Source organism: Strix uralensis, chromosome 17, assembly GCF_047716275.1.
Source record: "Strix uralensis isolate ZFMK-TIS-50842 chromosome 17, bStrUra1, whole genome shotgun sequence".
Classification (NCBI taxonomy): Eukaryota; Metazoa; Chordata; class Aves; order Strigiformes; family Strigidae; genus Strix; species Strix uralensis.
This window is the reverse complement of record NC_133988.1, coordinates 16,218,757-16,233,997: the sequence shown is the minus strand read 5'-3', so window position 1 is coordinate 16,233,997 and position 15,241 is coordinate 16,218,757. Positions and strand designations below refer to the sequence as shown.

Sequence of the window (15,241 nt, the reverse complement as noted above, 5' to 3'; positions counted from 1 at the left end):
CCCTGGAAGTGCAGGAGTCTCCTGCTGCTACTGCCATGTGTCTTCAGTATTTTAAATATTGCTTCCTGTGTGTGCAAGACTTGACCAGGAGAGGTAACGAGGATTAGCTAGAGTGATTTTTATTTCCTTTCACACAGAGGAACCTGGGGTATTAGGTGCATCAGCAGTTTGGGGGGGCTCAGGTGCTTCAAGACTCCACCAGCGAAATGTAGACCCAGTTGGCAAAGTTGGTGCCTTTGCAACAACTACGTTGGCATCACTAGATCTGTCTCAGTTCAAATGGGAACATCTCATTAGCTTGTTCCCTTGGAAAGTTTATCTGTGTAGTGAGCTTGACTTTGGCAGCGTGCTGGTGGCCTTGGTCCTCCAGCCATAGAGGGGCAGGTACGGATCAGGGTGGGTGGCTGTGGCACTCTGGGTCAGCAGTATTTGTTCCTGAAAACAGTATTTTACTTTGCTCAACTGTGTCCTAAAAACTTTCCATCTAAGCAAAATACTTCTGTGATGAAAACAAGCAGACTTGGTAAATTCAATGACCAACAACACCCTTCAATTAAGATTTTAGCTTGGTTATCTTTAACTGGCACTGGCCACCGTAGTGAAGCACAGCCAAAACCAGAGCTCCACTGGTCAGGCAGAGCCCTCTTCCTGAAACACTGGGGACGGACGAAGGGACTGTGTCATAGCAAATGCTGAGACACGGGCAGCAAAGCATCAGCGGGGCAGCAAAGCCCCCCCGGTGCTGAACCAGTTGATGCTGGAGAAGAGAGTTGCTGGTTTGTTTCCTCTACGGATACATGAGATGATTCAAATTTCATGAAATTGTGAATACTGAAAGAGTTAATGGAGGATGAGAAAGCATCTTCCTCCACTCTGTCTGTGTATTACAGCTCTTTTTCTTGTTTCCCCCCTTCAGACAGGCAGAATTGACAAGTCCTACCCAACAGTGTGTGGCCACACAGGACCGGTGCTGGACATAGACTGGTGTCCTCATAATGACCAGGTCATCGCCAGTGGCTCGGAGGACTGCACCGTCATGGTAAGGGTATTTCGTTTATCTTGTGGGCTGGAGTTTGCTTCATGCTAAAAATGCTGCTGCAGACAGCACTTGTATTTCTGAAGACATCTTCTGTTCTGAGGCCGAGGGCAGAGTCCTTGCTGATGGGCATTCTGCATGTTTTGTCCTGGTTTAAGAAATGATGCTGTGTGGGCTGCAGGACCTAGCTAAAAATTGGAGCAAAACTAGCCAAGTGAGCTTTATTACCTGTGCAACAGCAGAATTTGATCTCACAATTGGTACTTTCTTCTCGTGTTACTGTCTGAGAAGGTACAACCTCAGGCTTCTGAGAAGAGTCTCTGCAGCACTGAGATGGGACTTTGTGTAATGGACTTGACCTGCGTCTTCCTGGCTTTGTCTTCAATTGTTCTTCCATTTTCCCTTCCCCTGGGGCTTCGTCTGATGTTTGGGAAGAGGAAAGAGAAGAAAGAGCGCCAGGCGGTAGTGGTGAGGTGTTTTGATTTGCAGTGCTTGGCAGAAGGTGGTGGTGGTTCCTTACCTCATTATCCTAATGGATGCAGTGGTGTGTGTTGGGAAGAGGTGGGGATTGGAGGCAAACAAGCCCATCGGCTTTCAGAATTACTTCAGCCCTCAATTTAAGGGTGATGCTTTAATTTTTTCTTACATCTGCAGGTTGTGAGTAGATGTCAGAAGGGCTTTTTTTAATAAATAAAAAATAATCCAAATTCTACACCTGCCAACCTTGGTCCTGAGACCTATTTTACCTCAGTCAGAGCCCACTGAACAATAGACGACCTTGCTCTGTGATGGATGTGGAATCCTGTGTATGCAAACACAGCAGAATAAGTGAAAGAAAATCCTTGTAAGATGAAATAATGCCAAATAACTTCAGTGATCTTTGGCCATATTTAGAAATGCTGTAGGCTGAATGTTATATTGAAATCTTATTATAGATCATGTCAGATAAATTCCTTTGCTTCTGTTCGTCGTTAAAATGTTTGGGAGGGGATTCATCCCAAGAGGCTTATCCTGGGACAGCTCTTGCCTGTGATCTCTCAGTCTTGGAAGCTGAAGCATGTTAACAAAATGTACTATATTTAATATTAAACAAAACAACAAGCTTCTGTGTTTGTAACGTTCACTACGGGGCTAGAATTAAGCTTTGAAGGATGCAGGAATGTTTCTCCAGAAACCAGGATCCAGAAGGCTGCGCGTCGGAAGGGAAGGTCTCTGAAACATGAGCATCAACAGAAGCAGGCGAAGCTGAGGTCCATCACTCCCTTCTTGGAGGCAAAATAAGTCTCTAATCCAAGTGCAATGAGAAGTATGTTGTGAGGCTCCGGAGGGATTGAATTACGTAGAAAAACCAACAGTGTTCAATTACAAGTTGTCCAAATGCTCCTAACGCAGACACAAACTGTCTGCGAGAATCTGAGCCTCCGACGGCGCGCACAAGCTCCGTAGGGTGGGGGTTCATGGCGGGTTGTCTGCTCCTCTGCACACACTGAAGCGGGGGGATGAGTATCCCCTCCCTCCCTGGAGGCAACAGGCGTGGGGACAGACACGGTGGTGTGGCTGTCTGCGAGCTTGCACCTCGTGTTCATGTACGGTACCTGTTGGCGTGACCGTGTCTTGAGTGGAAGGGAGCGAGCAGCTGTGAGGGTAAAATAAGTGAGTCCTTGCTGTGCTTGAAGGAACAAGCTGATGCAGCTCACAATTTGGAAAGTATTAGGTGCAAGTTAGCTGGAGGTTTAGAGAGCAGTGAAGCCGAGTAGCGATGAAGAAAGCAGAGAGTAGCTGAAGGCTGAAGTTGAATGTCCTGTTAAGTACCAGGTAACTTCTGATGGGAAATGATGTATCCCAAATCGTTTGGGACAGTTGTTAGCTGGGCTGGACAGAGCTAGAGTGTGTAGTGTAAAGAACAACCCTGGCCTGGACTGTTTGGAAACAAACTGGATGAGCTAATGAGCCTTCCCATTTTTAATTGCTTTTCTGTCCTGGCGCATCCTGTTTTCTTTGCTTTCCTTCAATAAAGGTTTTGGAGTCCTGCTTCCTGAACAGCCTGTCACTGAATAAATTCCTCTTACTTTAAAGGATATGTGGTTGTTCATCAGCTCTGAACTCTTCATTAGCCAATGTGAAATGAGAAAAAGTGATGTCGTAGAGGAAATTATGTGGCTTTCTGCAGAAGCGCCAGCTGCTTTTAAAAAAATACCGTATGTTTGTAAAAACCATCTGTGCCTTGGCACTCAAGGATTTAGGATCTTACCCTCTGCCACAAAAGATCTCATCAGCTAGATAAGGTGTTGAGGGGAGGGAGCATGACTTTGAGATGCTTTCTAACCAGTGTCTCTGGGATGAAGAGGGCTGATTCCCTGCAGCTGTAACTTTGAACTGTCTGCAGCCTTTGTGTTCCACAAGGAAGGTTACCTCGGCCCTTTCAAAAGCTGGAAGTGTTTTCATATAAATAAAAACTCAGCTTTGTGGAAGGTGGAAAGACCCTGTGAGCTGCATATAAACCTTGGACAGGTATTCGAGCTCCTTAGACTAGGGACTGAAATCAGGGACTGGGAAAGATATCTTTTTCTGATACTGTTGGGCTTTGTAGCTTGGACAGCTTTGGAGGTTTAACTCTTTGTAGCTGCATCGAGATTTTTCTGATGAAAGGCACTTGATAGGTGTGATCTGACAGTTTCAGGTTATACGCTCATTAATTCTGTTGTCACATCTGATGCATTCAGAAATCATTTGGAGGTAGAGAAGAAAAAGAGGGTGGAGGGCAATGCTTAGGACATCTCACCCTTGCAAGACCACCTTTGTGCAGGTCATGGTGCCCGTGGGTATAAGCACATCACTGGCTGATCCCAGCAGAGGAAGAAGTAGAATGGACCCCTCCAAAACACCGCCTGCTTTCTTCTCTGGGGGAGTGTAGGCTCGTGGGGGAGCGAACGCTCTTCCTTCGTCCCACGCCGGGTATTCCTCGGGGCACGTGCTGGCCTCCGTCCCCTCCTGCCCTTGCCAGTTGGGAGTGCGAAGCCAACAGATTCCTTTTGAGTTGGCAAATACAACTCCCTTGAAGTGGTTCGAGATACAAAGAAATACTTGTAGTCTGCAAGTGTTTAAATATTTCCTCTTTATGCCTTGTTCTCAGTTCTCCAGAACGTGGCCCACTTCATACAGCCAGTGTAACACAAGAGCCCTAATCAGAGGCCCGATGTGATGTAGGTAACGGCAGTAGCCTCTCTGCCCCATTTCCTGGTTTCTTGTTGAATTTCTCTCTTCTTTTGCAGAAGAGTAGAGTGGGGAGTCCCCATCTCCTTCTCTCTGAATTGCTCTCAGACTTTCTTTAAAACGCTGCGGCATGCAGATACCTTCTGTGGCCTCTTCTGGTGTTCTCTTTGAAGAATTGTTTTCTTGTGCCAACAAATAAGGAATTACTTAAATATTCATGCTTGATATTCTGTTGAACGACTGTAATGTACTGCAGATTTTTTAATTCAGCTGGAAAATGTTTGATTATAAAAAGGCTTGTAGATGGTATCAGAGGGCCTTTCTCAGATAGGGATAATTTGCTTCATCAGAAGGTGAATACTAATGAGTTTGCACGTAATGGCTGGAGTAGAGCTCATTTGATTGAGCAAATTGTTCTAAAAAGTAAACCAGAGCCCTTGCAATGACCTGGGACACCAGGCTGTTAGCAGACAGTTAGGACGTGGTACCAGGCCAGGATGAGCCAGGACCATGTGGAGAAGGTCTTACAGCTACAAAAAATGGATGCACAAAGTGCCTTTTCCTGCAGCGATACAAGAGCAGGGATGTAGATAAAACCCAGGCCTCAAACTCATTTGTTTCCTCACATAATGTGAATTTAGGAATTGATGTTGTTTCTAGAAATTGAGTTAATCTCTGCAGGTTGGTGCAGAGCCAGAAGAGACAGGTTGTGATTCTCTTTAAAGGGTATAAAAGAAGTGCTGAAAAGGTTTGCTTTATTTTCTTTCTCACATGCTGTTTGTGTAAAACCTTTCCCTCCTGCTCTTCCTCTGAGACCCAAACCTCTACACACCACGGTGGCGTGACTTCACTTCCTCGATCACAAGCAAACAAGCCATGCTAACTTAAAAAAACCCAACCACAATACCATAAAAAACCCCAAGCCCAACAACCCAAAACCCCCCACAAGTGGGAGAGCTGACAAACCATTACTGATGCCCAGTTCATATATTTTTATATTTAATATATTGCAATATTTTAAGGTTTCCTTTGTGTACTGATCCCAGGTCCTCACCTTCAGCAGGCTGGGTCCTGCATCCAAAGCAAAAGTGCCTTAATTTGCCCTGTGAATCTAATTTCATCCCACGCTGAAGACAGGCACCCCACCCTATGCAGGAATGAGTGGGCCAGGTCGCTTGGGAGCATACCCTGACCTTTCACACTACTAGCTTTTTTTTTTTTTTTTGCAATACCAAGCAGGATTATTAGGTCAATAGTTTCTGTAATCTGCAGAGGATTACACTTGTCTGCAGCTGCTGTAAACTATAGGGGCTTTCCCTTAAAGAAAAAAAATTTGTCTGTCCTCCAGAGGCTTCTAAAAAATCCTTTTTATTGGTATTTTGCCTCTAATACCTCCCTTCCCTGCACTTGCTGGCTCACGTTTAAACTTGGTGCTGGAGTTTTCTGGCACGCAAGTTCCTTTGCTCCGGCTGCGCTCGCACGGGAGGATCCCTGCAGCGTTCCTGGCTGGGACAGCACAAAAAAAACGGGGATCTCGGGGACCTGGACCCTTTGCTCTGGCTGCCGTATGGCAGGGACGAGGTTGGCTGCAGGTGTAGAAGCTGCTCCGTCCCTGCGTGCTTTCTCTGCAGGTCACGCTTGGCCCAGAAGCTTGTCCTTCTCCTGGGTCTTCTTGTGAATAAATGCAATTTTCAAAGCTTCCCCTGCAAAGAGAGTGAGGCTGAGAGAGTTGGGGCAGGCTGCTTTATCCCACCATTTCTCTCAGGGGAAGAAATGGCCGTGCTCATCAAGGCTTGCCATTTTTAAGGGCTCGTTGAGACTCTGGGATAACCAGCTGTCTGGCTCCCTGTTTAATCCTCGGTGTAACACCATCTTGCCTAGGTCAGTCTTGCCTGTCATGGCCTTTTCATCTAGTGGAGAAGTGGTTTGGGTGTTTTTTCTGTTTCTCATGCCCATGTCAGCTGTGCCCCAGCATCCGCCTGCCCAGCGTTGCTGTCAGACCCGAGCGGCTCGTGTCGAGCATCCTCTGCCCCTGCCCTGGTGTCACCCAACACTCCGCCAGGCACCTCCTGTACCCCGGTGGCAGAGCCCCTGGCTCTCCTGCATCGCCTCTTCTCCTGGAGTCTCCCAGCTCTTATGTTTTCTTTCCAACTTTCTTACTGGTTTAGGTAATACCTGTTTCTGCAGCATTGTGTTAGGATGTTGGGGGGGCTTTGGAGGTGTTTCATCTGAGACCTGAAAGTTCCCCTGTCAGCAGAGGTGTTTTAAACTCTTGCTACTGTCAGGTTGTTATTCCCTGACTGGCAAGAAGAAAGCTGCTTCTATAAAAACTGACGGCTTTGTAACCCACTTTTATCATGTAGCGGGCAGGTGAAATGATTTGTTGCTGTTCACAAGGCACGTTGTGGTTCGGCACAACCCTCTGTGAGCGTGCTGTGGCTGCAGGTGTGGAACTGGAAAGGAGCAGGACAACATCCTGCTTCTCTAGGCTGAACAGCTCCAGTTTCCAACCCAATTTTTAAAACGTGATTGCTGGTAAAAGCCTCAGTTTGTGTTATCGTCTTGTTGCTAGCGCTGTTCCATCAGGCAGGAAGAGAAAGAGGGATTTTTCAACCCTCGCAGAGCAATTGTCCGCTGAGGTTGCGTGCCCGTCGCCGGTCATTCCTCCTGGGATGCTGAGGGTGCTGGGAGGGATGGCGCTGAGAGCTGCGTTGGTGAAAAGTGAAATCATTTTAGGGTTATTTAGAGGTGAGCTGGTACGCGCTGAGAATGTCTGCATTTCAGAGGGGTTTATTTGAGCAGCAGCCATCCCTGTGGGAAGGGAGAAACTGGGATTAGTGCAGAAATCCTATATTGGCCCTACACATGTCTGTCTGCATCCCTTCCAAAATGTGCTCAGCTCGCATCTGCTGGCTCTGACAGCTTGCTTGGGCATGGTGGGCAGGGTCTGGCAAGCCCTGTTCTCTAACTCCAGAAAAAGCAAACAATAGAAAGCGAAGCAAATGTGCTCTGATGCTGCCACCTATCTATAGGGAGCTATAACTGCTCACTGATGGGCTTTCTAATGTTTTAATACACTGTATGTAGGTCAAATTCAGTTCAAAGATGGTTGTCCAGTGCTGAACTGCAGGAATAGTTTTGGTAGGGCTGATCCTGCCTTGGGGCATGGGGTGATGGGTTTGTCTCTCCCATCCCTGGTCCCTGCCAGTTGTGGAAGCTGCCTCCTTCAGTGCATAAACCTGCTCTGACTCCGCAGCTGGAATTCCAGTGCTCTGCGATCCCTCCTGCTGGCACTTTCCTGAAGAAGGGTTGTGTAACCAAGCAGGCGAGAAGTGAACAGCTTGCTGCATTCAGAGGTAGTTTCTGCAATGCTAACGTGGGCTGCTTTAACCTTTGCCAGGACCAAACTGCTCTCCCCCAGTTAAACGGCATCTGAAAGGAGGCTCTAAACATAACGTGAAAACTCATTGCCAGCATCTCTAAAGAAATAAAAAGTAGGCACCAGTGTAGCTGCAATATCGTCCCTCTGAGGGACCAGCATAATTTGAAAAGACAGCAGCTTGTTCAGATGGAATTTGAGCTGCAAGGCAGATTTTTATGAATCCTTCTCAGGCCGCATCTGAGGTGAACGGATCTCTGGACACGGCGATAACGGGGCGTTTGCAGTGTAAGGAGCCGGTGGTTACGTGCCGGCAGCCTGAGCTGGGAAGGATGTTACACACAGCCCGAGTGAAGGTTTATTGGTGGCTGGGAACGGTTCCCTCCTCGATTCTCTCTTCCTGTTTATATTGAGAAGTGACAACTCGGCCTTCTGCCGTGGCACGGCGCAGGAAGCGAATGAGTTACACGCTCTTCAGAGGGGGTGGCCCTTGGCTAACCATCTTTCCTTTCCCCTTTCCAGGTGTGGCAGATTCCCGAGAACGGCCTCACCCTGTCCCTGACAGAGCCGGTGGTGGTGTTAGAAGGTCATTCCAAGAGAGTTGGCATCGTGGCTTGGCATCCGACGGCACGCAACGTGCTGCTGAGTGCAGGTACGGTGCCTCGGGGCTCTGGGGTCAACAAACATCTCTCCCTTGCGTTTTGCTTCCACGCCAGGTGTTTTGGAGAAGAGCTCATTCACTCCTTTCTCCTTCTTTCCTCTCCCAGCTGCTTAGGGCTGGTGGATCACAAGACTAACGGCAGAGCCTGGGAACATGGGGACACGTGGCTGACAGCCCCCTCCTTATCTTGGCCTTTTATTACCTTCAGTTTACAGGGACAAGAGCCAGGAAATCATCTGGAGGCATGAATTACAGTATTAAAATTGTTCCAGACTTTATTTGATCTGCAAGCTTCATCTGCTGATAACTATTTACATCTGCACTCTCCTTATCCCTGTTTCATATACTTTTATAAAAAGCCCAACTATTCCTCCTTTTCACTGATCCCTGCAAGGTATCCCAGAGCCTGGCTGTTCCTTCCACACGCTTTCATTTTCAGTGTTCTCCAGATTGTCTTCTGGACTGGTGCGATCTATGCAATGAGATTCTTTTGACCACTGAAAAAGAGTCGCATCATTATGGAAATAAAATGGCTAAGTCATTATCCATTAGCACGGCCTGAGGCTTTCATAGCATGACCTTTAGGCTGGAGACCAATAAAAGAAGCCAGTCCTTTCTGCTGGGCTGTCAGATGAGCCGTGTGTTTTCTGTTGATATAAATGCCTTCTGAGGTACCTGTTTGGTTTTGATCTGGTTTCCCCAAAAATGCTTAGAGTTGCAGAACTTGTGGCAATTAATGTAACAAAACTCAGTGTGAGAACATATAAAAGGAGAAGGTGATATTTTTTTTTTCAGGTAGCTTCCTCGGACTCCTGTACTCACAAGTAGCAAGATGTGTGTCCAGGCTGTCCAGCCAGGATTACTCCTACGAAACACAAAGGAGGAAGGGTGCTGTCAGGTCGTTGCAGTCTCCAGGGTTCCTCCTGGTGACAACAAACTGATTTTGGATGTCTTTCGTACCCTTTGGGAGTTCAGAGTGATTGTTATCTTTTGCCTCATTGCCTGTTTTCACCCCTCCAGAACCTTAGGAGGAATTGCTGTCACACATTGTGCTTTCCTCCCCTTACCTGGTACCCCAGTCCTGTTCTTTATTTTGCTGTCATCTTTGTCTTAGGTTTTATCCTTTGTCATCTTGCTGTTCTGGGCCTTGAACAAAACCACCCGCCTGATGGGTTGTAGTCCTGGTGAAACTGCTGACCTCAACTTTTGCTGCCTGCCACTCTTTTTTCTCTTTGTTCTGCTCTTTCTCTTGCTGTCATCTGCCTATTTTCCATCCCTGCCACTTCTACTCTTTCTGCCACAAATCCCTCTGCCCTGAGAAGGTGAGGACTGGCTGCCAGCCAGTATTCTCACCTATGGAGTTGTAAGAACATTGCCTCTTGCCCTTGGTGTCTCTTGCTGTGGAGTCCTGCAGCTGAGCCAGAACCCAAGAGCTCCTGCACAAAGCTCCTGCAGTAGCAGTGGCCAGGACACGTTTCACAGACTTTCGGCTGCACCAGGACCTCCTGCTTTTCCCTTCAGCTTCCTCTCTGCTGGGGACCTTTCCTGACCCTCCTGCCCACCCCATGTATGCAGGCAGTGGTGATGGCCAGCTGTGGGACCGGTGCCCAAATACTCCGAAATAAACTGCCTTTCTTTGGGACAGCTACAGCACCTCCAAGAAGGTGCTCGACGATTTCAAAGCAGGAGTTTGGTGCCTTCTCTGGCTGCTTGGTCCCTGCTCTGAGCCTGTATTTGAGTGAGGATGTGCTGCCTGGGCTCTGCGTGCATGATGGTGCACAGAGCGTGTTTAAGAGTCGGCATCTGAGGCTTTGGAGCTGCAGCAGATTTTATTCCTGCTACTGATTTTTTTTTTTCTGTATACACCAGTGTTGTGACTTCAGTTGCTGTTTTCTTTTTTAGGTTGCGATAATGCAATCATCATCTGGAATGTGGGGACAGGTGAAGCCCTCATAAACTTGGATGACATGCACGTGGATATGATTTACAACGTGAGCTGGAATCGCAACGGCAGCCTAATCTGTACAGCTTCCAAAGACAAAAAAGTTCGAGTTATTGACCCCAGGAAACAAGAAATTGTTGCTGTAAGTTTGCGTGATGATTAAAGAAGCAACTTGGATTTCGCTGCAGCAGAGAGTTACCAAGAGCATATAGAGAAGGAACCTTTTTGCTTAGCGTGTACCATGTTTAGTCATGTTTTTCAAAGTGAGGAAGAAATTACAGGAGGGATAGCAGTGGTTGAAGGATTTGTCTGGGTTTATTTGGATTAGTGTTTGAACTAGGATTTTAGGGCTCAGTTTTAAAACCTGCAGGAGTGTAATTCCACATCTAATCCTTCTGTATAATTACAGTTCCAAAGTTGTGTGTGTGAAGTGGAGATTTAGCAGCCTGCATATGTGTTGTAGCTTGCAAAGAAGTCTTCCTTCAAGCTTGCAAGAGTCTGATAGGCAAAGCTGAAGCGAGCCAGGAATGACCACTTCTTTTGTAGTTTTGTAATTGGTTTCTTCCCTCAAGCATCAGGCAAAGACTTTTGGACGTTGCTCCGTGTAGTCGGCATCCTGCGTGGCGGAGCGGCACGTCCTGACAGGGATTCTGCGCAGCCAGAAGAGAAGCCATCTCCGGGTGGGCTTCCTGTTCCTTGTTAGAGGCTAATCTGTAAATCTCTTTCAGGAGAAAGAGAAAACCCATGAGGGAGCCCGGCCCATGCGAGCCATTTTCCTCGCTGATGGAAACATCTTCACAACTGGCTTCAGCCGCATGAGCGAACGGCAGCTTGCCCTTTGGAATCCAGTAGGTTCCTGTCCCGTTACTACTTTGCTGTTGAGTTACTAGCCCAGACCTGCAGCCACCCACTAAATTCATAGTTCATCTCCTTGAGCACATTCCCCCTTCCATCTCCTGCCTGCTCCTACGTGGACTTCCTGTGCCAGAAGGTGTTGCTGTTATTTGGGCTGGATGTTCGCTCCGTAAAGGCCGTCAGTTCTCTTGGACCAGTCCCTGCCTCGCCAGGAGCAGCGATGAAGCAGGGAGCTGCACTTTTGAAGTACCTGAGAAGGTGTTCACAGAGCGGAGTGGCTCTGGGAAATCGCCTCATTTTATAGTTACACGTGCAGAGCAAGGCAGCAGCAATCCCTTCACGCTGGCACAAGACCCTCGCTAACATGACTACGTCACATCTTTCCCTTGACTTTGTGAATTTTGTTGGGTCCTGCTTTTATTGTGTTTTGTGATTAAAATGTCCTTGGGGAGTGAATAAGCTTGTGAACATTTACAGCGTTCGTTATTGTAACACACAGATCCTTTGGGGTGGTGAAGACACCCCTACGTGTTCACTAGCTACAAAGAACTGTTCGTTTATATCCTGTGTTAACATGAGCTTTTCCATTCTTCATTAACATTACTGGATTTTTTCTTTATTTCCAGAAAAACATGGAGGAGCCAATAGCCCTTCATGAGATGGACACCAGCAATGGGGTCCTGCTGCCGTTCTACGATCCAGATACCAACATTATTTACTTGTGTGGCAAGGTAAAGAGAAGCTTTTGGAATGACTTGGGTGTGTTTAGAGGGAGACTTCTCTTGAACAACTGATGCCTGTGAAACGTTCCCCAAGTGTCTCGACTGAGAAAGGTAGAACCAGAAGTTAGCACTGCGGTGCTGGTCAGGGCTGCAGGCAAATCAGGCTGCTCTGCAGTCAGTTTGATCCTCACTCTGCAGAGAGCCTGTGAAGGTCTGGTATGTCATTGGGTGTTTCTCTGAGATGGATTGACTTAGGTAAAGCTGCTCTTAATGCAACAACTCAGATACCACCAACTCTTGTTGGTCTTGACCAAAAGGATTGTACATTTGAGTGAGAGGAAGGTACAATTCAGATCTTATCCTCCTTGTGCTTGAAGGTGATGGAGCATGTAGCAACACTCACTGTAATGTTGAGGGGTTAAATAATAGAAAACTGGAATCATGTGCTCCTTTCTAAAAGCAATTTGTAGGCATTAAGTGCCCCCTTCTGATGCCGCAGCTTTGGACTTGCTACAAATAGGAGCCAAAGACAAGATGAACAAGTAATTACAAAGGAAGATCCAAAGGAAGGGGATTCTCCCCCTCTGCTCTGCTCTCATGAGACCCCCCTGCAGTGCTGGGTCCAGCTCTGGGGGCACCAACATCAGAAGGACACGGACCTGCTCGAGCGGGGCCAGAGGAGGCCACGAAGATGCTCGGGGGGCTGGAGCACCCCCCTGTGAGGACAGGCTGAGAGAGTTGGGGGGGTTCAGCTGGAGAAGAGAAGGCTCCAGGGAGACCTTAGAGCGGCCTCCCAGGACTGAAAGGGGCTACAGGAAAGGGGGGAGGGACTCTTGATCAGGAGGGAGGGATAGGACGAGGGGAAATGGTTTTAAACTGACAGAGGGGAGATTTAGATGAGATCTAAGGAAGAAATTCTTCCCTGTGAGGGTGGTGAGGCCCTGGCACAGGTTGCCCAGAGAAGCTGTGGCTGCCCCCTCCCTGGAAGGGTTCAAGGCCAGGTTGGCCGGGGCTTTGGGCAACCTGGGCTAGTGAAAGGTGTCCCTGCCTGGGGCAGAGGGGTGGCACTGGATGAGCTTTAAGGAACTAGATGATCTTTCCAAGCCAAACCATTCTGTGATTCTATAACGTACCTGGGCTGCAGCAGGGATCTGCTTTATGGTAGCTGTGCTGATGCTGTCTGGAGAGCGAGAACACACCAGTGTGCTGTCCTGTGTTCGACTGACAAGCAATGGATGTTTTAGCCTGAAACAAAATAGCTTAAACTGTGCAGTGCTTTGTGGCAGCATTCTGGGAAGGAAAGGCTGTCAGGAGAGACTGATGGCTGCCCAGCCTAGCAGGGAGCAGGCGTGAGGGCGCAGGGAGTGCTGGCCCCTCGGCCGCTGGAGTGATCCTGCTTCCATTTCTTGCAGGGTGACAGCAGCATTCGCTATTTTGAGATCACGGACGAATCCCCCTACGTTCACTACCTCAACACCTTCAGCAGCAAGGAGCCGCAGAGGGGCATGGGGTTCATGCCAAAGAGGGGCCTGGATGTGAACAAGTGTGAGATCGCCAGGTAAAGAGAGGGGCTGGCAGGGTGGGTGTTGTCTTAGGAAGCCGCCCCGTCGCGAGCTCTGCCGTTCAGAAATGGGTGCAGGACCCTGCTCTGCCAGTGTTTGCTGGGACCTGGGACGTGAAGCGATACTTGTGCTGGGCATAACCTGATATAACCTTAAAATATGCTGGGACTTAGGCTGAGTCTATTCTCAATGGATGAGTGGTATCTAGCAGAACATTGTCTGCAGAAGATTTGGCGTCAGGCCGGTTACAGCCGGTGCTGTCGACATATCGATGATAAACCTTTGGTGCCTAAATCTGGTATCAGTCTCCAGCTTGTACGCAGCAAGTGGGTTGGAGGCTGGTTTCAGGAAGGGCAACGGAACTGGTGCAGGGTCTGGAGCACAGGTCTGATGGGGACTGGCTGAAGGAACTGGGGGGGTTTAGTCTGGAGAAGAGGAGGCTGAGGGGAGACCTCATGGCCCTCTACAACTCCCTGAAAGGAGGGTGCAGAGAGGGGGGATGAGTCTCTTGAGCCAAGGAACCAGCGCCAGGCCAAGAGGGAATGGCCTCAAGCTGCGCCAGGGCAGGGTCAGACTGGCTCTTAGGAAGGATTTCTTTGCAGAAGGGGCTGTTGGGCGTTGGAATGGGCTGCCCAGGGCAGGGGGGGAGTCCCCATCCCTGGAGGGGTTGAAGAGTCGGGTTGACCCAGCGCTGAGGGATCTGGTGGAGTTGGGAACGGTCAGGGTGAGGTTCATGGTGGGGCTGGAGGAGCTTCAAGGGCTTTTCCAACCTCAATGATTCTGGGATTCTGTGAATTTAGAGAGTAATTAAAACAGCAATGCAGTGGCCAGAGGAACTGGCGGGGAAAACACAGCAGAGGAAGAAGGCGGCACCTCAGGAAAGCAGGTTTGTGTCACCAAAGCACATGGACATTTTGGCAGCAGTGCCTGGTGGCCAGGCCGAGAACGGTGGAGCTTGTGGCCCAAAGCAGGACTGCAAGGGGTGACCAGAGTGTGGAGGCACACGTGAGCCGAAGGCTGGCTAGTGTGTACCTGTAAATCACTGCTGTGCGTGAGTGGAAGAACCGCGGCCTCCTTTGCATGGCGTCAATCTCACGTTGAAGTCACACCAATTTTTTTTTTTTCTTTGAAAGGTTCTTCAAGCTTCACGAGAGGAAATGTGAGCCCATCATCATGACGGTTCCTCGAAAGGTGAGCACAACCTCCTGGTTACGTGGTTTGAAGCCAGCTCGTGCCTTCCAGCCCCAAAGCACTTGACCAATTCATCTCTTGTGGTTTGCAGTCGGACCTCTTCCAGGATGACCTGTACCCCGATACAGCCGGCCCAGAAGCAGCTCTGGAAGCAGAGGAGTGGTTTGAGGGGAAGAATGCTGATCCCCTTCTCATCTCCTTGAAGCATGGGTACATTCCAGGCAAGAACAGGGATCTCAAGGTGGTCAAGAAGAACATACTGGACAACAAGCCTGCCGCAAACAAGAAAAGTGATCTCATAAATGCTCCAAAGAAAGCAGCTGATGCCTCAAACACTGTGAGTAAAATCCACAAGTTTTGGGGGATGGAAGCCTTGATTACCAGGATGCTCTGTCCTCAGAATTAGTTATAACAAAGCTCAAGCATATATGATTTGAGTTTCCCGGCACTTGAGTGCTGGTGGGTGACCTGGAGTTGAGGTGGCACATGAGTTGTGGTGTTCCAGGTGAGGTTTCTGTAGCTGTGGGAATTCTGACACAAAGAAAAGCTTGGCTTGTTGGTCCAGCCACCCTCCTGCTTGGGAGAGCTGCTGTGCACCTATTTTTTTTGTGTAAAACCCAGCGCAGACAGTGGGGTAAATTAACCTCAGGTCCGGAAGGTCGTACAAGTCCATAGCTGGG

At 48.6% G+C, this 15,241-nt stretch overlaps 1 protein-coding gene across 3 annotated transcripts in view; it reads left to right on the top strand.

Moving 5' to 3' along the window:
• CORO1C (coronin 1C) overlaps positions 1–15,241 on the top strand; it is a 48,360-nt gene that overhangs the window by 30,137 nt on the left and 2,982 nt on the right. For 2 of the 3 annotated variants that reach the window (XM_074887548.1, XM_074887547.1), the window contains exons 3-10: positions 917–1,039; positions 8,151–8,280; positions 10,192–10,373; positions 10,960–11,079; positions 11,713–11,817; positions 13,221–13,366; positions 14,504–14,561; positions 14,653–14,898. In XM_074887548.1, coding sequence (XP_074743649.1) covers positions 917–1,039; positions 8,151–8,280; positions 10,192–10,373; positions 10,960–11,079; positions 11,713–11,817; positions 13,221–13,366; positions 14,504–14,561; positions 14,653–14,898 — 1,110 coding nt within the window. Of the gene's footprint in view, positions 1–916; positions 1,040–7,831; positions 7,985–8,150; positions 8,281–10,191; positions 10,374–10,959; positions 11,080–11,712; positions 11,818–13,220; positions 13,367–14,503; positions 14,562–14,652; positions 14,899–15,241 lie in introns of those variants that run through there. The other variant, XM_074887549.1, reaches the window with a different exon arrangement.